Source organism: Microtus oregoni, unplaced genomic scaffold, assembly GCF_018167655.1.
Source record: "Microtus oregoni isolate MIOR12 unplaced genomic scaffold, Mior012 000025F_ref0000491, whole genome shotgun sequence".
In the NCBI taxonomy this organism is placed as follows: Eukaryota; Metazoa; Chordata; class Mammalia; order Rodentia; family Cricetidae; genus Microtus; species Microtus oregoni.
In genome coordinates this window covers 36,027,069-36,052,687 of record NW_024543084.1, presented here as the reverse complement: position 1 = coordinate 36,052,687, position 25,619 = coordinate 36,027,069, and the positions used below count along the sequence as shown (strand labels likewise).

At 37.5% G+C, this 25,619-nt stretch overlaps 1 protein-coding gene across 1 annotated transcript in view; it reads left to right on the top strand.

Annotated features, from left to right (window-relative positions):
• The window catches only part of LOC121462693 (serine/threonine-protein kinase Nek1-like), a 121,837-nt gene that overhangs the window by 47,715 nt on the left and 48,503 nt on the right, over window positions 1–25,619 (top strand). The window contains 6 exon segments of the mRNA XM_041674512.1: window positions 6,281–6,364; window positions 6,762–6,839; window positions 7,446–7,541; window positions 15,957–16,085; window positions 18,768–18,833; window positions 18,906–19,134. Coding sequence (XP_041530446.1) covers window positions 6,281–6,364; window positions 6,762–6,839; window positions 7,446–7,541; window positions 15,957–16,085; window positions 18,768–18,833; window positions 18,906–19,134 — 682 coding nt within the window.

Genomic DNA, 25,619 nt, shown 5'->3' with positions numbered 1-25,619 from the left:
TAGAACTGAGAAACCTACATGGATACATTATAACCATCGAAGTCTGTGGTTTGTGTTAGGGTTCACCTTGGTGTTGAATATTTGGTTAGGTCTGCACAGATGTAAAATGGCAGGCGACCACCTTGTATTGACACAGAACACTTTCACTGCCTTCAGAGAAGGTGCCTGTGAGTACTGACTTTCTCAAGGATTTCATCTAAGAACATACTACCTAGGTTTCCATGGAAGAGTTTTTTTGGATTGACATATGATATAATTTAATCATAATAAAAGTTACTAAGTATGTCCTGATGAGTAATTGACATGCATATAGTCATGTGTATATTGCTTTATCATGTCACCAAACATTCTACCTTTTCCCAAGTTTCCTTCTGTCCCTTTAGTTTATCACTTCCCTACCGCTGATCTTTTTTCATTCATTATAGTTCTGGAACTCTTTTTTTTTTTTTGGACATTTACTTAAAATTCTGAATCATATAGTATTCGCAAGTGCTGAGGTTCAAGGTGTGCCACCATATCTATCCTTATTAGTTTTTTTACTCCTGAGTTACATTCTGTGCTATGGGTATACCACAGTTTGAGTATCCATTCCTCTGTAGAGTGGCATTTGAGTTGTTTCTAGTAATATAATATGGTCATCCAGTTTACTCAGTTATAATATGCCCAGGTAATTGACTCACCTGTCTTCCTTTCTGAGTTGGCATGTCTCATGTGTAGCTGAGTTGATATCTATGATTATACCTGTAGACAGCACTGGAGAATATCAAAGCAGTGAAGATTGTGTTTGAACCTGTTACGATTTGTATTTTCAGCATTTTGTTATCTTTTGTGCCCTACTGTTATTATTTGGGGGCCTTATCATACTAATTATGTCCTGTCTCTTTTTAACAATTCTTCTTTAATCATACCTTCCTATAACCTCTAATTATATTTGTTTCTCCCATCATTAAGTCTGCATGTCATAGACTCTTCAAATGTACGACGCTCCATTTGTTTCTAGTTCCTTATCTTTCATTTTAGTTCTGTAAACAGTTTGTCACTACATCATTATATTGAAGGAAGTCACTAGCGTCTATCCTGTTATATATGTTTTTTTTCTTATTGATTTCGTTTGTTTGCCTTTGTGGTGTGGGAGGTTGAACCTAGGACGTCTCATGAGCTAAATAGGTGATGGACCATTGAGTGACATTACCAGCCCAAACAAACCATTTGAGATGGTCATCTGACTTGACCGGCCTTTTTACAGCATCTGGACATGAACTTTCTTCCGCGTTTTCTGTGGTTTACCCTGAGTTCCTCTGCCTACAATTTCTTAGCATGTCCTTTTATGTAATTGTTGGTCTTTACATGTTAATACTTTGGGGCTTTTGGAACTGTTTCCTTCCTTCCTTCCTTCCTTCCTTCCTTCCTTCCCTCCTTCCCTCCTTCCCTCTCCTCTTCCTCCTCCTCCTCCTCCTCCTCCTCCTCCTCCTCCTCTTCCTCTTTCTCATCCTCTTCCTCTTCTCCTCCTCCACCTCCTCCTCTATCTTTTAATGGTCTATTTACATAATTATTTAATAACATTCAATGGCAGTATAATTTTTATGTTTGGATTAGTTATGTTCTACCATTTTACGTTTGCTTCGTCTATTTTTCTTCAGCTTCTCTTGCAATATTCCATTTTAATCAATGATATCATTTTGATTGTATCTTTGTGTAACCTTTCAGTAGTGAGTGCCTCAGTGACTAAGAATGTATACTTTCATTTTTCACAGTGCATTTATAAATTATGTTTTATGTGTTAATTCAGTAGCGTGATGGTTAACTTTAGTTGTCAACTTGACACATTTAGAGTCACCTGGGAAGAGACTCTCAATGAGATGTTGTCTGTATTGGGTTGGCCTGTGGGCAGTCTCTGGGAGATTAATTTATGTAATTGATGTGCAAAGACCCCTTGTGGACAGCATCATTCCCCAGTCAGGAATGATGACCTCTATGAGTCTAGCACTTAATGAGCCACAAGCAAGTGGGCATGAGTGTTCTCTCTCTGCTCTTGACTGTGGCTGTGATGTGACTTGCCTCTTCAGGCTTCTGCCATTCTGACCTCTGTGCAGTGCTGGACTGTTCCCTGGAATTTATAAGCTAGAATAAGCTTTCTCATTGCATTCCTTTTCATTAGGGTATTTATTACAGTGACAGAAATGCAAATAGACAAGTGGGAATAGTGGTTCCTTTCCCTTTCCCTTGCAACCAGGAGTGTGTGTGTGTGGCTGGGTATTGAACCCAAGAATTTGGATGTGCTGAACCAACACTATCACTGAACTATACTTTCCCAGCATTTGACGAGCTTCTTATTTTCCTTCTGTCCAAATAATTCCTATTTATTTATTTATTCACTTATATTGACTTGTTTCTTTTTTCTTTCTTTTTATTTAAATTGCTTCTTCTCAGCCTTTTGGCTTAAATCACATGTCCTTTTTTGTTTGTTTTGCAGTGCTAGGTTTCAAACTTGGCGTTATCCACATGCAGGCCAAGGGCTATATTGCTCAACTACATCCTCAACCCTAAAGAAAGTTTTTACTATTATTATAACTGTTATTATGAACTTGTATATTTAAAAAATCCCTTAGTAAAATTGGCCATACTAGAAGTCTGTCAGACACAAAAGAATAGCCATAAGAATAGCAATAAGTTTAGCAATGGTTTGTAAATTAGTAGCATTTTAGTGAAATGGCCTTGTTCTGTAGACAGGGGGCTGGTCCTGAGGGAGGCTTCCCAGGGAGCTTGAATCTCATACATGGACCACTGTATAACCAGCAGTTCCTTCAGATCAATTCTTCTAACTGTAAATTAGCATTATTTATCATATTTGTAGAGGATTTTGCATGAGATTTGGATGGTTTTCCAATATTACTGCCATTGTTTCATAAAAAAAGTACTTTAATCTTTAGCAAGATCTTTAGTTTTGTTTGCTAGTGTTTTGGTTTGTTTCAGGGGGGTAGATTTTGGGTTTGGTTGGTTTGTTTTTTTGGCTGGTGGAGGGCAGTACTCGAGACCAAATCTAGGATTTTGCACATGCAATGCAAGTATTCTGCCATCACACTCTATCCTCAGCCCTGGCAGTGGATTTGAAATACGTTCGCGTTGTGTCATCAGGTGTTTAGAACACTGAACTTCTGAGGGATGTCCAGTAGAGACCTGGATGCGATTGTAAAGAGATGGAGCATTAAGGACAGAGGGCTCTCTGGAGACTAATTTCACAGTAGTCACTAATGCATGTTTATAGTGTTTTTCATTTATGTTTTATTGGTGTGACAGTTTTCGCCTCTCAGTTCAACATTACAACTGCTGAGGTCTCTATTTAACAGTTGCGCTTACATATACTACTGTACAATAATTGGTACTGTTTAAGGTTAACCTTTATTCTTTAGGAAAATATATTAACAACAGCGATTTCAAATTGTACCTAGTAAGTACTTTCCATTAATGCTAATACCTATGATAATTTGAAAATGTAAATAATATTTCCACTGGCTTTTTATTTTATTTTTGTGTATGTGTATGAATGTAGGTCTATACTCAGATCAGAGGACAACTTGGAGTAGTTGGTTCTCACCTGCTGTGTTAATAAGGCAGAGCCTCTCTTTTTGTTTTCTATAATTAAACATTAAATGTCTACAAGAGCAGAAAAGTGTTGTATCCAGTAAAAGCACTGCATTTCATAGTCCTGAATTTGGAGCCCAAGTTTCAGGAATCATGGGTGTTGAGTGAGTAACAGTAACAGCATGCACAGTGCACAGTGCTCTTGTGCTTCCAGAGGTTGCATCATGTGATTGTGGCTGAGATTTTGAATTAAGTATTGGCCATGTGTGTTAGAAAATACTGCAAGAGTAAATGTCTAATCTTTTAACTTATCTGGACCACATTGTTATATAAAGCTAATACTTAAAAGCTATGCAATCTGTTTTACAAAACATTGCAGAAAAAATCCCATAATTTCGTAATTTTGTATTGGACTGCATTTATATAGCCATCGACTCTCCTTAAACTCTGTGGATAATTGTATTTTTTTAAAAAAATTAGCTCACATATAAACTACGGTATATAGTAGGTTAGAGGAGGTACCAACTTCATGCCTTACGACTGTAGAAACTGAGTCATTAAAGAAGTTTTAAGTCATTCATGGAGTTAAAACTCAAAGCACTATAATAATTTTTTTGCCCTTAAAAAGATCCAATTCATTTCTAGGTATCTGTGTGCATACTACACATTCACACACACACACTTTTATATTCTCTGCTGATTTCAAAGACTCTGATGTACATTAGTTATCCGACCTAGATCATACTCTGCTCTCAGGTGTGCCCTGGAAGAAGCCTACAAATGACTAGCCCCGGGCACAAACTGACTCATTCCCAAATACAGCTGATGGAGAAAGTGGGATTATCGTACTAGAAATTATCCACACGCTTCAGCAACACTACCAGTTATCCAATTATGTACTTTCTCTTCCTTCAACATACAATTATGTTTAAAGTTTCTTCAAACTTGAAAGAGTTCTTAATCCACTTTCCCCATCTATTATCTTGTATCAGTGTATGGTAAATGTACTTTTATACTCATTATCTCCATTTTCCTGACTGTCAATCATTTTTTAACCTTCTATAAATCTGGCTTCTAAATCCAGTATAATCTAATTTTTTCTAGACACCAGCAGTGTCAGAAATTATACAAATGGAGCCTTTTGTGCAATCTTTTAACATTTTAAAAATTACTTCTAAATAAACCTACTTCATTTACATATATATGTGTATTTCTCTAATAAATGTAGGAGGTTTACTATGGAAAATTAAAAGAAAAGCATTAAACATTTATGAAGCTAACCTTTGAGAACCTTACATTTTAAAGGAATTATCTCCTAAATAGCCTTTTATTTGTAAGCATGTTTTTATAGAAATGAACATTTCTACAATTCTCATGTTTTCACTTACAGTTATAGTTTCAGCTCCTTCTCATATTCACTAACACACAAGAACAGATTTGTGGAGGTGGGTGAGGTAGCTCCTGATAGAACATTTGTTTGCCACTTCATAAAGGCCAGCATAACTAACATAAATAACCGAGGGATACATGCAATACTACAGGGAGTATAAATTAGCAAATTGCTTTGGAGATTCAGAATTCAAAAGAAATACCTAATATAAGGCAGAAATTGAAGGGCTCAATAATAACTAGGAAAGAGAACTGGAAACATCTGCATTTGGCTGATAGTAGGCAAAAATAAACTCTAGTTTGTTGACTCTAGTGATTGATCATAATCAACTGGACTAAGAATAAGGTCATGTTGTAAAAAGAATGGGAAAGTCAAGTTCAGGAAGCATTTGAGGTAGTTTTGTTCCACATTAAGTAGTTACTCAAATGTTACTCCAATAAATTCTAACTTTTGTAGTTCGAAAGAAAAAGAATAGGTAATGGAGTATCTGTTGTTGCTCTTGGAGGCAGGGTCTTGCTGTATTGCAAAGACTGACTTTGAGAGTTCCTAGACTCAAACAATCTGTCTGCAGTCTCTGTTTTTAAATAATTATAGTTGGACTTAATTAGACGTCAGTTCTCACTGAGTTTACATGCCATCGTGGTCGTAGAAAGTGCCAGGGCTTGTCAGTGTAGTACCTAGAAGTGGCCAGTATTATCCAAAAGAAAGAAATGGCATGTGGATGCCTAGGTGGAAGGGCAATGTAGCCCCACTCATTCCTTAAACTTAGTACATTAAATGACAAACAGGGAATCCTGCAGAACCTGGCATCTCTGTATGGAGGCAGGCCCAGCTCTTCCAGAGGAGGGAAGCCAAGGAACAAGGAGGAGGAGGTCTGCTTCCCGCATGCTCATGCCTCCGCCATGCAGCCATTTTTTAGTTCATCGCCTTCTTTTCTTGCATGGTTTAAATGCTTAACAATTATTTTAAGATTTTGTAAGTCTATAGGAACCTGTTAATATGTTTTGACTGACATGCTATGTCATAATTTTGCCTCATAACTGTTATAACTCAGCCTTCTGAGTTTCAATTTCTTTTCTTTTGATATAATTTAAAAATTTGTTAATTATAACATATTTCTTTCTTTGCAGAAAAAAGCTTTAAATTAAATACTTGAAGGCTAATATTTCATTTCATTAACCAAATTTCAGAACTTTTGTTTTTTGTATTCAGATTAACACTTTTCTATATATTAAGATTTTTTTAGCAGTAAAAATATTCATAGATTTCCTTTTAAGTGAATTTTTGTTGTTGTTGTTCCTCTTTTAGGTTTATCTAGCAAGACTGAGGCAAATAAGACTACAAAATTTCAATGAGCGCCAACAGATTAAAGCCAAACTTCGTGGTGAGAATGTAGGTAAAAATCAATTTTTCAAAAATAATTCAGTAATAGATTAACTTTAAACATACCATTTCCATAATATTAAAAGCTAAAATTGTTAAAAGAAAATGAAGGTCAAAGACCAGAAAACTATATGTAGGAATGAAGTAAATCTTAAATACATGATTTCAAATTGGTAAATCGTTTGTTCCATAGGAATTTTAATATAGAACATACCTGATGTGCCTGACGGAATTAAAGGCCACTTGCATCATTCTTTCCTTGTTTTTTGCTCTGGGGGGTTCAGTTGCAGCTCTGGGAGAAAACTGACAGCAGTCAGTGGTTTCATTGCACATGTTGTTGGTCCAGGCAGAGGTGGCACTGAGCCTGGCTGCTGTTTGCTAAGTGGTATGTTGACAATTGTTCTAGAGCGAAGCTAATGGTACCAAAGGGCCAGAAGCAATTGAAGAGGCTGACTTGAGGCTCAAAAAGATGGAGTCACTTAAGGTATGCACTAGATACCTTAGTAAGTATTTTAGGAAATTGAAAGCTGAGAGAGAAAAGTTTGTTATTAAGTTTTTTTTTTATATAGATGGATCATTATCTTACTTTAACTTTTGATTTCCCATTTATCTGTCATCTTACAATTTCTGCGAAATAGCACTTTTTAAATTTGTACAACATTTATGAAGAACAAGTAGGTGAGATTATGATGTGAATACATAGAACTGTGACACATGTAATTCTTTAAAGTGGGTTACTCCTATAGTGTGAGCATTCAGTGGGCCGAGGCAGGAGGATAGCCATAAGTTCGAGGCCAGGCTGGGATATATACATATAAATTGCAAGACACTGTCTCAAATGAAATCTACAAGTTTTTGTAGATATTTGTAACAGTTGTCTTAAGTGTTTACATTTTAATTTCCATTCCAGTGTATTGGACTTATGGCCAATATCATTGATCCCCTGTTGTCCAAGGTTTGAGGGGTACAGAGTGAGTGTCCGTTTTTATTCTGGAACCACACACATACTTCTTTGCTTAGACCCAGGTTGGAGGATGATACCATGGCTTTCCTTCTCATAACTAATTGTGTTAATGGTTTTCATTTTCAGGCCCAGACAAATGCCCGTGCTGCTGTCCTAAAAGAACAGCTGGAGCGAAAAAGAAAGGAAGCCTATGAGAGAGAAAAGCGGGTGTGGGAAGAGCAGGTAAGGCTCCTTGGTTCATGTCCTTGGGCTCTTTTGAGGATCGTCAAGTGTGCCATGATCAAGCCATAGCAACCCTTTTTTCTGATTTTTACTCACTTTCCTTTCTCTTTTCCTCCTCCTCAGCTTTCCTTTCCCTTTCCCTTTAGCCCCACCCCACCCCAGCACCCTTTGTCTTTCAAATTTAACGATAATCTGCCACTGATTTATACTGCTACCTCAAAATCTTTTAAATTCTTATAAATGACCTTCTAGCATATGTGCAGAAAAACTGTCTTCCTGTGGGTGTGTCCTCTGCTGGGCTCTTCTGCCTGTTCTGCTGATACCTCACACATGGGTGATTGTAGGGTAGAATAAACTTTAGTTTCTTCATAGGACTCTTCCTTCCTTTGGCTTTACCATCCTTTTCACAGTTCTGGTTCTTTTCCTTTCTTCATGTGCTTGTTTTTTCTTTGTTAGGGTGATTTTTGTTGCTTTAATCCTGTTGGAATTTGTATAGATATAACATTATTAAACCTATAAGTTAAATTTAAGAAATGATGTGTTTATAAAGTTTCATCCAGGAACATGTTAATTTTAGGTGTCTATTCATTATTTTATATCATAATTTTTATTATATAAGTGACTTGAAGATCCTTCATATATTTTGTTTTCCATCTCTAACAGAATATTGCTTGTATTTGGAGAAATTGTAGATTTTTGCCTATTTTTAGGTCATAGTAAGTTTCCTGGTCTGTAATTTTCATTTAACTTCGTGGGATCTTAGAATGCAGTCTTGTCATGATATGCTGCCACAGCTCCTCCAGTTTATTATACAAATGCAGGCATTTGTAACTACTGTGCATGTGTTGTTTTTCTTTAATTTTGACTACAAAGCAGAGAAAATGCTTATATGAAGTCACATTTACAGTTTCAGTGAGAACTGGTTTGGCTCTGGGTTCCCAGGTGCCATAGTCTTAATTTTTACACATTTTTTCTCTGCTTTCTATAATGTCAACTTTTGTTATTATTGTGTCACTTGTTGTATTAGCTAGACTCCCTTGGACAATGATAAGTAATAATAGGGATGACTTGTTCTTGTTCTTAACAGAAATGGTCCAGTATAGCACTGCATGCTGTGATAACAAGAAATAATGGTTTTATGTCTCACTCAGTCAATTTTTTTCAAAGATTATGAATGGAAGAGTCAGAACTCCAGAGCTCAGAAATAAGACTAAGAACTTCTCAATAAATTCTCTTTTATTTATATCCAATATAATTTTGGTTATAACTTTTCTAAGTTCTTCAATCTTTGCTATTTATGTTTTTCTCTTTAACTTCAAAACTAAACAGTGGAGAACTCACCTTCACCTTGTCCCTTTTCTGGCCTAGATTTCAGCCTTAGCACAAATAAGACTTGACTTATTGTACATACACTCCCATCTTTTCAGACACCTAGGAATTATTTCCTGCTCCTCTGGCCTTTGTTTAGATTTCGTATTCGACTCATGTTCTTAACATAATGTTCCTTGTTTTTCCTCTCAGATATAGTATTAGTATAGAATGGGTATGAAGCAATAACTGATAAGTTAACATTTTTACCCCAAGAACAAGAGAATTTTTCAAAAGTATATCCCATCCTTTTAATAGAACCATTCATTTCGTGTGTTGCCCAAATCTCTTCCAAACTTACCTTGCCCTCAGAAATAGTTGTGAGCCTACTTCTGGTGCATACGTACCCAGTGATGGGAAACCAGAGTCTACATTATGTCTTCTAGGATTATGTCTTCAGCACAGGAGGCAAAAGCCCAACTAGTACATGCTGCCTTTCGTATTATATCAGGACAAGTTGGTGTAAAACTGTGTGTGTATGTGTGTGTGTGTGTGTGTTTTAAGTTTTTGTCTTGGTGAACTTATTACCATTGTGTCCAGGTGCAGTATCACAATTGCAAGTATTAAGGTCATTGTTTTTCCTTTTTAAATTAATGCTTAGTAATCCATTCTAACATTTTTCATAAACCATGACGGTGGGTGGAATAGTATTGTATCCATCAAATATAATGAACTTATATGTGGTCCAATTCAGCCTTATTTTTTTAAAATGCTGAGTTCAGACAAAAGTCTCATGGAACATCAAATTGTTTGATAATAGTTGACATGAGCTTCACTTTTTGTTTCCCCCACAGTCTTGGCTACTGGGTCAGCTACTTAACTGCTCCCATCAATATGCACACACAGGCCCTCTTTAGCAGCAGGCCTCTGCTTGCTTGTTTCATTACCTGTGTTCCCCCAAGGTAGGGTGAATGTCTGTGTCTCAGTTCATCCTGTGACTGGCATAGCTCATTATCAAATATTGTTTTTCCTAGACCTATAGGCCCTACTCACTCAGAATTTTGTGCCTTCATCAGCCCAAGTTCATGTAACTCAGAAAACACAGCGTCAGATTAGCTTTGTCATGATGATGATGATAATGATAAGGAAGATAAGGAACAAGCGGATATATTTGTTGTGAATTTTATGACTCAGCTTATTTCAAATCTGTATAGAGGATTGTTCAAGAAACATTTGTTTATTGATTATAGCCTAGTATAGGAGGAAAAATGTGTCTGGAATGAGACATCTGACTTTTGGTCTCAGTTCTGCCAGCTGATAGTTTGGATTTGTTCTTCCAACAGAAGTTTAGCTGTGATGTATCCTTAGGTGCTACAGAAGTACATGCAAAATTATTCCATATTCAGGATATGAAGTCGGGCCCCTTTGGCCTGGTCCTGGCATACCTACTCATCCTCCCTAATCCACATATAGAAGTGGAGTGATGGCTACCCTTCTGTGACTTAAGACTTGAGAAATCCGTAGTGATTTACATTTGAAAAGCTCCTCCATTTTTTTTTTTTTTTTTTTTTTTGATTACAGCTTTACTTTTGTCTTTTGGTGCTACCACTGATTTAAGTTTTCAGCACATAGTGAAATTGAAATAGAAAATAGAAAATCTTGTAATGGTAACTGAAAGTCTGTGGAGGTGTAAGTAATGTGAAAATGTTTCAAATTTGTCAAGCTTGTGTGGGCATGGCAGGGATGTGCGCTTCTATAGATTTATTTTAAAGCCTGTCTTCCAAGAGTCAGGGATGTGGCTCAACAGTCAAGGCTTGCCTAGCCTGCCTAAGCTCTGGGTTCGATTCCTAGTACCATAAGAAAAAAAGCTTCTTATCTTCATTATGGTACTTTGTGCCTGTATTCCCAGCATTTAGGAGCCTGAGACACACTTTGAAGGCTGTGCTGGTCTATGTGCCAGCCTGGGCACATGCATGCGCATGCACACACACACACACACACACACACACTCATATATACACACAGTAGGCAGCGTGTCACTCTCAAATCCACATATATATGTATGTATATATATATATATATATATATACATATATATATATATACACACATATACAAACACATACAAAAATCTGACTTGTGAAACTTTCAAGTAAATGCTTTAGTCCTGTTGAAAGGTTTTCTATTTAAAATTGAATGAGTTTTCTAAAACTATACTGAGAAGGAAGTAAATATTCTAGACTTAGCCCTGTGATCAGTTTCATTGGCCATGTGATCAATTTCATTTTAAAAAGTGACTTTTTGATTTTTGAGACTTCATTCATGGGTTTCATCTTATATAAAATTTTATTTTTGGTTTGTTTGTTTTGTTGTTCTTTTTTTTTTTTTTTAAAGATGAACTTTTAATTGGTACTGGTTTATAGTCCATGGTCATCATGGTGGGAAGCATGGCGGCACACAGAGAGACATGGTACTGGAGAGTAGTTGAGAGTTCCATATTCAGAGCAGCAAGACAACAGGGAGAGAGGGTGACACTGGACCTGGCTTGATCATCTGAAATCCCAAAGCCCACCCCCAGTGACACACTTCCTCCAACAAGGCCACACCTGCTTCAACAAGGCCACACTTCCCAGCAGTGGATATGTTTATGTATATAGGAATTATGTAGATAAGAAAAACTTAATTTGTATAGTTCTGAGTATCAAGTCCTTCCTCATAGTAGACAGCTAGTCTACCATTGAATTACATCCTAGCTTGAAAGAACTTTTTAACAAGTATGGGTAAATGTGGATAGGGGGATAACTTAAGTGGCAAAGTTCCTGCTAGGGAAGCCTAAGGGACTAAATTCAGATCCACAGTACTGACATAAAAGCTGGGCAAGGCTGTGCACACCTATTATTCCAGTACTGGGGAGGCTGAGGCAGAAAGATCCTTTGGATTCACTGAGCAACCAATCTAGAACAAATCTGCAGGCGGCGCAGTGAGAGAGCCTACCTACCAAAATAAGTTGCAGAATGATCGAGGAAGGCACGTGACATCAATCTTTTGCCTTCATACATACACAAAAATCATTATGACCAAATTAAGTATAATTTGTTGAGGCAGTGAGAGTATTGGTCTTTCTTTCAAGAATTTCCTTTATGCTCCTATTAATAGGTGACTGCCCAATAATTTCAAAAATAGCTTTTAAGATATTCTTTTTTTAATGTTTTCTTTATTATTTATTATGTATACAGTATTCTGTCTACATGTACACCTGAGAGGCCAGAAGAGGGCATCAGATCTCATTATAGATGGCTGTGAGCCAACATGTGGTTGCTGGGAATTGAACTCAGGACCTTTGGAAGAACAGGCAGTACTCTTAACTGCTGAGCCATCCCTCCAGCCCCATAAGATATTCTTTAAGACATATAAGGAAATGCTTAACATCCTTAACCATCAGAGAAATACAAATCAGAACAACTCTGAGATTCCATCTTATACCTGTAAGAATGGCCAAGATAAAAAACACTGATGACAACTTATGCTGGAGAGGTTGTGGTGTAAAGGGAACACTCCTGCTTTGCTGGTGGGAGTGCAAGCTGGTACAACCCCCTTTGGATAGCAGTATGGGGATTTCTTAGAAAAATTAGGAACCAACCTTAACAAGACCCAGCAATACCACTTTTGGGTATATATCTAATGGATGCTCAATCGTTCCACAAAGATATATGCTCAACTATGTTCCTAGCAGCATTGTTTGTCATAGCCAAAACCTTGAAATACCTAAATGCTCCTTGATCGAAGAATGGATAAGAATATTGTGGTACCTTTACACAATGGAGTACTACACAGCAGAAAAAAATGACATCTTGAATTTTGCAGGCAAATGGATGGATCTAGAAAACATCATCTCAACTGAGGTAACGCAGACCCAGAAAGACAAATATAATATGTATTCACTCATAAGTGGATTTTAGACATAAATCAAAGAACCCCCCCCCCCACACACACACAATTTACAATCCTAGAGAACCTAGACAACAATGAGGACCCTTAGAGAGACATAACTGGATCTAATCTATATGGGAAGTAGGAAAAGACAAGATCTCCTGAGTAAATTGGGAGCCTGGGACCATGGAGAAGGTAGAAGGGGAAGAGAATGAAAGGGAGGGGAGCAGAAAAAAATATAGCTCAATAAAAACAATAATAACAGAAAAAGCTATTCTTGAAATTCATGAATAAGTTGAGAAGGGCATTTGATGCTATTTTCCTTAGTGAAATTGTTTCAATACTTATTGTAACTTCTACTTAATTATTCATACAACTATATTACTTTTTGATCCTTTTAAATCATAGTTTTCTTTGAATTTCATAAGGTAAGGTATTCGACTTGTGGATCCCTGTTTCTTGTGAATTCTGTTCTAAACCTCCAGTGCACTGCCTAAACTTCAAACTCCGATTATACACATATGACTTTTTGTTTTTGTTCTGCATTCTTAAGATCAGAAACTTGGCTTCTGCAAGTTAATTCATCAGTAATTCAGTCTAAGCTTTTGGTGCTTATGCCAAATGATCTTATTTATTTGTTAAAGGTTAAAGCAATAATTGCTGTGTGCTTCACACAACTTATTTCATTTGATCTCTTCAGAAAAGAGAAAATGAGGACATCACTCTTTTGTTAGAGGAAGAAACTGAATCTCAGAGTCCAATGAAAAATCACAAGAGTATTAAGTGTGAGTTTGAGACCTTGGGTGTAGGAGTGTCCGACTTTGACCCTGAAGGGCTGCTGAGGCTCAGGGTGCCTTGGAGGCTGCTGTCTTCAGCACCTCATCTGACTTACACACTCAGTTCTTGGTTTTTGTCTGCTGTTTCCTTCTAGTTCAGATCAGGTAGTGTTTCTCAGGAGTACAGTCAGTTACTTCCCTTTCCATTGCAGTTTGCAGCCTTTTCAAGAGAACCCTGCCTCACTCATTATGGTCTTCGTCACCTAGATTGTTTGTACAGATAGGAACTCTCAGTTTGTTAGTAGATATCAAGACCTATGAATTTGTTGACTCAGAAAGAATCACATTAGAGTCATGTATTGAAATTCTAGGAAATATTTCTTCAAGAAAATTGGCACAAGATTCTAGAAATGTCACTATTTACAACCACGGTGTTTCTCAGCAGTTCTTAATTTTGGTTTATTGGTATCTGCCCCAGTTTTTATAGAAATCACTTAAAACTTTTAATATATTCTAAAAATTTTGATGTTATGTAGGACAATTTTAGAATTTATTCTGATTCCCATAGAATTTGAGAGGCCTTTAATATACATTCTTATGTTAACAAAACAGTTTCAAATTATTAGCATATTCCTTCACAGTGAGAGTACTTGGTTGTTATGAGTTCTAGATACTTTAAAAATTTATTTCACATCTTGAAATCAGTATAATTAATAATGTTGGCCATATCAGTTGTGCAACTGTTTAAATACATAGATACTGGTATAATAAAAATTGGAAGTCTAAATATTAGAATTACCACTTTATTCATAGCTCAGTTGTGGTGCCATTTTGTTTGTGATTCTAAGAAATAAAGCTTGTCTGAAAATCAGAGTGCGTAGCTAGCCACTAATTAGCCATAAAGGCTAAGCAGTGGTGGCACCATCTTTAATCCCAGCACTTGGGAGACAGAGGCAGATGGATCTCTGTGAGTTCGAGGCCACCGTGAGATTGATTCAGTGTAAAAGAGAAACAGAACCAGGAGGTGATGGCTCTCCCCTTTAATCCCAGTACTTGAGAGTCAAATGCCTTTAGTGCCAGTGCTAGGGAGGTGGGGACAGGAAAGGATATGGCTGGGAGGAGAGAGGAATATAAGGCAGGAAGAAACAGGAGCTCAGCCCATTCAGTCTGAGGATTCTTGGGGACAGGAACTTGCTCACTTCAGTCAAGTCACTCTGTTGGCTGGCTCCCTAATACTTCTCTGATCTTCCAGCATTTGCCCCGATATTGACTCTGGGTTTTTATTATTAAGACCACTACACTCTGTAACAACTACCTGAAATATATACTTACTGAAAGTCTTAGTAGTCAAGAAAGATTTGTAGTTGGGAGCAACTCACTCTGTGCTACAGCAGTACAGCTAATTCCACTGCCTCTATTTATTTCAGAAGTTTACTGTCTGAGAGCTGGAAAGATGGGTCAAGAGTGTTCTTGCAGAGCACCCAAGTACAGATCACAGGACCTGCTTCAAGCAGCTCTCAACTTCCTGAAACGCTAGCTCAGGGGAACCTCTGGGGTCACCTCAAATGCACAAATACAAACTATAATAGTAAAATTTTCAGCTCACAATATTTATGCTGATTAGAGTCCCAATGACTAGCACCTGATAAAAGTGCACTTGTGTCGAAGTATGGGTTTCAGGCTTTAAGGAAACTACAAAATTTGGGAGAAATTTTAGAAGCATTTCTTTCTGAAATATAAAATTAATAAACTACTTTTACATTAAACATTGTATTAGATTAAAATGAAGCATTTCTTTCTGAAATATAAAATTAATAAACTACTTTTACATTAAACATTGTATTAGATTAAAATAACATAATGGTATTATAAATGAATATTTTATATGACTCTTACACATTGTTTATGTGTGTGTTTATTATTTTTATGGGTATGTGTGTATGCTTCTGTGAGATTATGCGCACCAAGTGTGTGCAGGAGCCCATGGAGGCCAAGAGGGCATTGGATCTCCTGGAACTGGAGTTGACAATGGTTGTGAGCTACTGTATTGGTGCTGGGAATTCAACACAGGTTCTCTGCAAGAGAAGTAAGTGCTATTAACTACTGAGCATTCCTCATGACCCTTGAAGACTTTTGGCGGAATCATTTTATGAGACATTGCTCGAGCAGTGGTAGCCAGTTTTATTTAGGACTGCTTGTCAGACACGTGGCTGTATTTACACATGCAGCTGGGGATTTCTGTGTTCACATTCTACCAGCATGTATCATAGTGTCCAGCCCAGTGAGGAATGAAGGAATTGGAAGCTATTTGTACTATGCATTAGAGATATCTTGGGGCCTTTTATTTCTCTATGAGGATATGAAATCCAGTGTTTTTAGCTGTGTATTCTGTTTCTTGCAGTTGCTGGTGAAGGTAAGGAGCTCAGATATTTCTCTACCTTTGGAGCATCAAGAAACGGGGGGTTCTCCATCAAAGCAGCAAATGAGACCTGTTATTTCTGTGACTTCGGCTTTGAAAGAAGTGGGCCTGGTAAATTTCATAAAATTTAGAGTTCCTCAAAGACTACAGATCAATTTAAGCGAAAATGAATTTAATGGATTACATTGGTTTCTAATGCCTCCTTGTTGTTTCCTAGAGTAAAAAGATTGTCTTCTGGATTTTTTTTTTTTTTTGGCTTCCTCTGAATTTTGGAACTTTTCTGCCCATAGATTTTTATCTAGGACTCAGTTATAGATAAATATGCCTTGAACACTCTGCTTTTGAAGATTCCCTATATACAGAGCTAATCAATTTCAGATCCAAAGTGTTTGAGAAATAAAGTCATGTTTTTTGCTGATGTGCTTACCCAGGCCAGTACTGATGGCCTCTGTAGTGCTGATGTTCATGCTGTTAAACCGTATCACAACTGTTTTCATAGCATATCTGTCTGTTAGGTTTTGTAACTAATTTAGAGACAGTTCGTGGTATGTGCAGGATATCATATGCTATATGCACTTAACCATTTTAAATATGAGAATTGAGCACCTGTGGATTTTGGCAAGGGAGCAGAGAGATCTTAGAACCAGTGTCTCACAGATGCATGCGTATAGAAAGGGCATTGTGTTGAAATGACTCTCTGATAAACTAGTAAGATGGCTCTGTGGGGAAAGGAGCTTGCCACGATGTCTGGCGATCAGAGTTTGATCCCTGAGACTGACCCACATGGTAGAAGGAGTGAACAACTCCTACAAGTTTTCTTCTGACTTCCATGTGCATGTAATTGTAGCAGCAGCAGCAAACATACACACACACACTAATTAAATGTAGTAAAAACATTTGAAAGCAATATACTGAAAATAATGTGGCAAACAGTTTTGTACCCTAACCCTCATGATTGGCAAATTTTTAAAGAATAATATCTCTTATAGTCCTTAAAGTAAATAACTATAGAAATGAACTCTACACCTATTTGAAATTTTGTAACATGGGAAGTGATGTTCAATGTAATTCATTTTTTTTTTACCTTCTACTTCTGTCTCTGTATGCTAGCTATATAGATAATAAAACAAACAAAAATATGCGAACAAGCAAAAGTTTAAACTTGTAAGTGTGCACCAGGTTACCTGTCTAAAAAGACCGTTCTGGATGAAAGGAATGGCTCCGAATGTGGAGTGACTCCCTGGGTTAAACTGCTCTGAACACAGTCTGCTGAGTCCTACAACCTAGGAACCTCTGTTTTCCTTTCCCAGTAGCTACTGTCTGTGACTTGTATTTGTTGAAATTCTTTAGATGTTTTTCATACTGCAGAGATTATTGGTTACTACAGAGATTTTCTGCAGCCTTTGTGCTTATCTTGAAAATAAGGCAGAGTATAACGCTCTATGTCCCTGTTCAGAGCTTCGTGTAAGAATCTGTTCTCCCAGTAGTTTTTATCTCTTTCTGATAATGACTTTGCATGTGCCGCATTGTTTACAACTTTAGATTCCTTGTGTGGTTTCCTTCCTGGTACCCAGTTTCACATCTCCAGTACCTGTCATCTCTGACTGCTTTCCTGGGTAAAATCCTCCTTGTCTCATTTACATGTGTTACTGTAATTCTGATCACTATGCTCTTATGTTTTTCAAGTCTTAGAAATCTGTGGTAATCATGTGACTAAATCGTTTTTCTTATTGTTGTGTTTATAGAAACTGCTCATTTAAAACTTTGAAGATTATTTAGTCACACTGTTATAGCCTTCATAATAACTAATCTTTTTCTTTTAATATATTCTTAAATATTAAGTTTTTAAGAATATCTTTATACTAATCAGAAGAAAAGTTAAGAATCTGTTTTTACTTCTTTCCATAGATAAAAAAGCTACTTGTTAATTGTGTTTAATGCTTTGTCTTAATGTGTATGTAACAAATTTGTTTTCAAAATAACACAGCTTCTCCTGAATTCCTTTATCTACCAACACAATCCCTGGGACTAAGACTTTAGCTCAGGTGCTAAAACACTTGCATGAGGCATTCAGTCCCCAGGATCCTTTTTTTTTTTTTTTTGGTTTTTCTAGACAGGGTTTCTCTGTGGTTTTGGAGCCTGTCCTGGAACTAGCTCATTTTAAGACGTAATTATTTTATGCATTTGGGTGTTTTGCCTGCAGATATCTCTGTGCACAGTGTGTATGCCTGGTGCCCCAAGAGGCCTGAAGAGGGTGTTAAGTTCTTTAGAATTGGAGTAACAGTTGGTTGTGAGCCACCTTGTGGGTTCTGGGAATCATACCCAGGTCCTCTGCAGGAGTAGCAAATACTCTTAACCACTGATCCATATCTCTAGTCTGAAGAACCATATTTTTTTAAAAGCAAAACATGACAACCCTTTTCCTAACTCTAATAAACAAAGTATATGAATTTCTTTTCATGCCTGTCATTGACTTTAAATTATCAAAAGTTAGATACCAAAGAAGACAGAGATAATTGTTAGCAGTCACCCACAAACATGACAAATAACTGAGAATTCACACACACACACACACACACACAAACACACATTTAACTTATTAACTGATTGATAATGTTTAAATGTTCATCATTATTTATAATGACAGAAGCCGTGTTAACATTTCACAGCAATGAGAAAAGTTCACAGGGGTTAAATTTCAGTTAAATGAAAAACTGAAAGTAACAAAAATATCAACTGTTTCAGAGTCCTAAAATGGTTTTCTCTTACTCTTCAACCGTCTTGTGTTTAAAGGATGGAAATTTAACTGAAACCCAAGAAACTTCAGAAGAAATGCAAAAGAGCAGCAATGCTGTTTCAGTAAGTACAGTTTTCAGAGACTCTGTCAGGCTCTTATTTAATGATATGTTCACTAAAGTGTAACTATTTCAGAGCAAGCGAGAAATACTGCGTAGGCTAAATGAGAATCTTAAAGCTCAGGAAGATGAAAAGGAGAATCACCATCACTCAGATTCTTGTGAGGTCGCTGGCCACAAGGATGCCAAGGAGTATGAGAAAGAAAATGCCATTTCCTCTGATCGCAAGAAGTGGGAGGTCGGAGGTCAGCTTGTGATTCCTCTGGATGAAGTGACACTGCATACATCCTTCTCTGCCTCTGAAAGTATGTATGAACATGTCCATGTCCTGTCTTGGGTTAGCACTCACGTAAACTTGTGTCCTGGCCATCCTAAGGAACCAGCATGTGGATGGGTTAAGAGAGGTAGAAGAAGTCTGTGCAACTCCCTCATGGGCATATGAAGTATCTTTCAGTACAATATAAAGACATGAAAAATGGTTTGGTTTTTACAGTAGCAAAAATTTTTCTGTAAGAGTGTAGTGAGAGTAGAACTAAAGATATGTATTTAAATTGTACTGTTTGAACCCTTTACACCATGTCAACCTGTTACATTCTTTGTTCTTGTTGTAGTGAAAGGGGTTCCTGGTGGGTGACACAGTGTCTCAGTATGTATCCAGCACTGTCCTTGAACTCATGGTCTTCTTTTCTCTGTCTTCTCAGTGCTTAAGTTACAGATATGTGTTTCCCAGCTTCCCCACTTTTGGTTTTATGAGATAATCACTCATTGTATAAATACCAAGCTGGTCTTGAATTCATAATCCTCTTGCCTCTGCCCTCTGAATGCTGAGTACATGCCCAACTCTACCAGTAGTTTCTAATGAAAACAAGAGCAGTGAAAGCTCAGAAGAGCCCCTTAGACCTTAGGAGGAGTTCAGGAGGTTTAACTAGAAAGAATTCCTAAGCACCCACTGTGTTCTCACAGGAATCACGGCCTTCATTGTCTCCTTACCATCTTCCCACAGGAATCTTGGCCTTCATTGTCTCCTTACCATCTTGTCACAGGAATCACGGCCTTCATTGTCTCCTTACTGTCTTCCCACAGGAATCACGGCCTTCATTGTCTCCTTACCATCTTCCCACAGGAAACATGGCCTTCATTTTGTTCCCCTGTACATGCATGACTTTTTTGGTGTGATTGCTATGACATTTTATCTCTTTATTTTTCAGAAATTTGGTATGATTTTATGTGTATGGGTGTTTTGCCCACATGTGTGTCTGTGCACCATGTGCATGCTTTGTGCCACAGAAACCCGAAGATGTCAAATCCCCTAGAACAGGGTTCCATTGTGAACTGCCATGTGTGTGCTCTTCTGCTGAACTACCTCTCCAGCCTATCGATTATTATTCCTCGTTATGTTTAGTTTTGAATAGTATGATTGTGAAGTATCTTAGTGTACTTTTCTTCCTGTTTCCTCTCCTTGGACTTAGGAAATTCTTCAATATATAGACTTAAATCTTTTGTCAAATTTGGAAAACTTCACCAAACATTAGTTTTTATTTGACATAATTTCTTTATTGATTCTTTGGAAGTTTCAAGTCATGAAACTTAATTCTACTCACCTCCCAGTCCCCCCATATCTTCCCCTCACCCCTGCAGTACCCCCCCAAAGAAAAACATTTTTAAAAATCAAAATAAAACATGCAAACGTAAACAAAATAAAACAAAACAAAAAACCCTCTTCACTCCCCCATCATTCCCACCTCTCTAGCACCCCTTTATTCATTCTGGTGGCATTAGGATCTGCAGGTGTCACCCGGTTACCCTTTTGTCCAGTCAGCTTTCCTAGCCGATGTGCATTGCAAGAGTCATTGGTCTGATCCACTGGATTCTCACTGAAGCTCCTCTGGGATCCTGTAGATATCCCACAGGACCAGTCCTTTCATGAGTGCCGGCAGGTCCCAGATGGAGTAGATGTTAGGGTGGGTCAGTCTACTAGGGCCTCTCCCGTCAGGTGAGGGGGCAGAGCCAGCTCCCCTATGCCCAGGCCATCAGGCCCAGTTCTTCCTCGTGGGTGGGGCTAACTCTTTCTTAAGTGTCCAAACATTTTTTAAATATTCTTTCTCCTTTCCAGTTTCAGGCTAATAAAGAGACCCTGTTTCTAAACAACAGCAACAACACACCAAATTGGATAGCAGTACGTGAGAAGCAGTAGCCAAGGCTGTCCTTGGGTTTCACATGCAGTGCACACACGCACACTAACATGCACATGCAGAAGGGTTAGGGATATATAGAACAGAAGAAGAATATGGTTTAGCTCAAAAGGATAAGCAGAATATTTCTGAAAGATAGATGAAAAATTGAGGACTATATTTTATCAATGTTTATCCTAGGAGAGGCATTGTGAGCTTGAGGAAATTAGTGTCATAACTATACCAAAGGAATAAAATCCATTTTAAAGGTAAATGGAAGGCAAGGAAGTACAAAAAGTATATCTGTTTTATAGGAAGTGAAATGGAACGGGTGGATGGTGTTACTAGATAGGGATGTAAAGACATTGTAACCTAAAGAGATTTGAAATTAAATTTTAGTTTTGTTTTGTTTCTCGAGACAGGGTTTCTCTGTATAACAGCCCTATATGTCCTGGAACTAGCTCTTTTAGACCAGGCTAGGCTGGCCTCGAACTCACAGAAATCCACCTGCCTCTGCCTCCCGAGTACTGGGATTAAAGGCTATGTCATCATCACCTGCCTTGAAATTAATTTTCACCAATTATGAGGAAAAAATCTATCATGTCACTATGCTGTCTTCAAGCTGTTGATTTCCATTACAGCTAGAATACAGCCCACAGCCCTTCATGATCGGGGACTCGGCTCACCCTCTTAGTTCTTCATGGCACTCTGTCCGTTTCCTTTGCCCTCACTGTGAATGGCTCACCTATCGATGTGCCGCACTCTTTGTCTCCACAACTCCTCAGGATTTTTAGATGATACTTACTCCCTGCTGTCTGATTCTGAGAGCTCTCTTCATAACATACTTTTAAAGACATGTTCGTTTTTTATTCTAATTCTTCTCCTGTCCTTGCTTACCTTACTTTTTCTTATCAGTGAACACAACTACTCAGTCACGGAAGACCTTCATATTGGTAAATTCAACAGCCTGATTTTATAGTTCTCTGTATAATCAGATACATATGTCTTTTTCTTCCCTTAATGAATAATAAACCTCATTCATTTAAGTTTTTATTTAGAATTTAAAGTAATGAGTTTTTTGTGGGAGTTTCATAATTTATTTTCATTGATAATCAGATGTTTTTTTTTTCCCTTAAGTATGTTGTTTCCTTTTAACATATAAGCTTTTTAGCTAAGCTTGTCTGACATGTACCACATGTTCTGGGCTTTCTGTGTGTGTGTCACTCAAATTTTATACAGGAAAATAGTTAATAAATAAATAAAAGGACACACAACTCCTGTTGTGAAACGTCTGAGGTGGGAGACTATAGCCGACTTGGCTTCTGGAGCAGAGGTTCTCAACCTGTGGTTCTCAGCCTGTGGTTCTGAAGCAGAAGTTCTCAACCTGTGGTTCTGGAGCAGAGGTTCTCAATCTGTGGTTCGAGGCCCCTTTGTGGCCTTGAGAAAACACAGATACTTACATTATGATTCAAAATTACATTTATGAATTAGCAACAAAAATAATTTTATGATTTGGGGTCACCACACCATGAGGTACTGTATGAAAAGGCTCCACGCAGCATTAGGAAGGTTGAGAAGCACTGCTCTGGAGTAATAATAGACCACTGCCACTGTGTAAGGTCAGTAGCGGGCCAGGGTGAGAAATACATAAGCTTCCTGGAAAGGGTTATATAGACCTGTCTGGCATGGAACTCATTGAGTTCCTGCTTCAGAACTTCTAAGTCCTAGGGTTCCAGGTGTATATATCACCATGCTCAGCTTCTCTTATTTCTTAAGAATCTGGGAAGACTGATCACAAATAAACCAAAAACACAAGAACTGGGTGATCAGTTCTGCTTCTTCTTTAGGCCTGGAACAGTACTTTCCTAAAACATGAAGGGCAATCCTTCCTGTTACCAGGTACTTGCTGACATTAGCTTGTTTATCTTTCTGAGTACATTCAGATATATGTGCTTATCCATGTTTGTGTGTATATATAGATTAAATAAAGATATATTTATTTAATGTATACACGTGTATGTCTATACACATATATGCACATATATCCATGTATGTGTGAAGGGGCGTGTTCATATATAATTCTCCCTTTATATTGCCTTATTGATTATATGCAGTTTTATTTGCATTGTTCTAGATTTTATTTTTAAGTGTATTTTATGGACCTTTACTACTACTACATTAAAATTCTCTTTATGTTTGTATATCTCATTGTGTTATATCTAAATTCCTAGAATTTCATTATGAGAAATTTCAAACATGTAGAAGAATTTAATAATTTTGCAGTAGGTGTTATAATCATCCATTTACCTTCTACCATTAGTGCTGTCCATTGTATCTATCCTGTACTCATCAGTCTTATTTCTGACATAACTCAGAGTCAACCGCAGACATTGGTATACTTTCCTGTACTTCACAGCATAGAGTCACCGTCAGAATTCAGTATTTATTTAGGTTTTCTCCTTTTATGTTATTTTAAGGATAATGATTTGTACATTTGCTGAGTTCCAGCAAATGCGTGGACGTATTTAACATTAATTACTAATAATAGATAGCGCATTACCATCACCCCAGGAAGTGTCACAGCCCTTCCTCAATCAGACTTTGACTTTTGTCTCCCAGAGACTCTTTGTCTGAAATTTCCCCACCTTATATTAGTTATTCTGTTTCTAGAATGCCATGAAGCCAGCCATGTAAGTTTTGTGTTCTTTTGTTTCTGGCTTCTTTGACATATGCTTTTTGAGAGGCATCTGTATTGTGAGCTTTAATTTTTTCTTTTAAAGATTTTTTTCATTTTGATTTGGTTTTGGTTTTTAGTTTTTTGAGTCAGGGTTTCTCTGTAGCTTTGGGGCTTGTTCTGGACCTAGCTCTTATAGACTAGGCTGGCCTTGAACTTACAGAGATCCACCTGTGCCTGCCTACTGAGTGCTGGGATTAAAGGTGTGTGCCAACCAACTCTTTTAAAGAATGTTTTATTGGTATAGTCATTTTTATATTCTTTTGCTCAATGTTAGATTGAGATATCTATCCCTTTCCCGCATTCAAACTGTTTATACATTTACATTTAGTGTGTGTTTGCTTTTTCAGTCCACTCCTAACACCTAATACTTTTATACTATTTGCATTCTACACAATTTAACTGTACCACCTTGCTTTATCTGTGATTTTTTCTCTATTTCCTCTTGCTTTCTTAGAGTTCATTACTCTGATAACTCACTATTTGATTTAGAGTCCACAGTATATACTTTTATGAACTCTATTTTCAAATGACTTCAGTGCTTAACCTATATATAGCAAGCAGCATTATAACAGTCTTGCACTTTCTTCCTTCCTACCTTTGTGCTAGGATTGGGATGGGTGAGGTAATTGCTTTGCTTATATTTTTGCTATAAAATTCATAATCTAGTTATTAGTTCTTAGGGACACGTAAGCAGTAAGTGAAATGGTCCTATGTGTCTGCTTTGTGTTTACATTTTTAGTGCTCTCTACCGTCTGGCTCTGTTTCCTCTGCGTGTTGGCTTCCCTTTAAGAATTGCTATGCTTTAATATCACTAATGATCGGTTCCTTCAACTTGTATATGTCTGCAAAAGTTTACTATGCCTGCCTTCACAAATATTTGTTAAGAGCTATGGAATTAGCTGATACTTTTTTCTATTCTACTTTAACAATATTTCTCCACTGCTTGCAGCGGGAAGTCTTCTGTAACAGTCAGTCTCAGCGGTTCCTCTGGATGTCATTGTCCTCTGGCTGCTGCTCTGGCTTTTTCTCAAAGCCCTGGTTTCAGTGAGCTTGGTGGTGACATTCCTTGTTATCACATCCTTTTGCTAGTGTTCTTGGACTTGTGAGTCATAACTGTCACTTGTATTGGAAAATTCTTTGCCATTATTTTTCCTGTGTTCTTTTGGACTTCTCTCCTACAAGTCCAGCACCAATCTTTTTTCCCCTCCTCCTTTTGGTAGAGGAGGTTCTAGTCCAGAGTCTCTTCATGCTGGGCAAGTACTCTGCAACTGAGCTGCACACCAGCCCAGCTTCCCTTATTTTGTCCCTCCCATGGTCAGTCTTCTTTAGTTGAACCCAAGGGAGCCCAGCTATAATAATCACTACAAATGTCCTTCCCCAGTGAGTAATCTCATCATCTCTGTCATTTGGACATTGGTTTTGGTTGGTAGACCATATTATACTTGATTATTTTTGCTTAGGGACAAAACACTGAATTATAATTTGTGGAAGTTTATGTAGTTTTTATATTTCTATAACTACTCTTGACCTTTGTTCTGGGATACACTTTGGTTAGTTATGAGTATCTTGATCCTTTTAGGCCTTCTTCTTAAGTTCTGTGAAGTGGAATCAAGCAGTGTTTAGTTTATGGTTAATCTTCCCCTTTTACTGAGTCCACAACCTTTCTGAACAATCTGCCTAATGGCTTGTGAACTACAGGCTGGTGGAGATAGGAACTGGTTCTGGTCTTTGTAAACTCCAGGTCTTCCTCCTTCACTTCTGTTGGGTGCTCTCCTCTCGAGACTGCAGTCGTTTCCTTGCATGTGCTGTGCAGACTGGTGCTCAAGTAGTGACGTGCGCAGCTTTGTGAGACCTGACTTCTCTCTGTACGTCAGATGCGAGC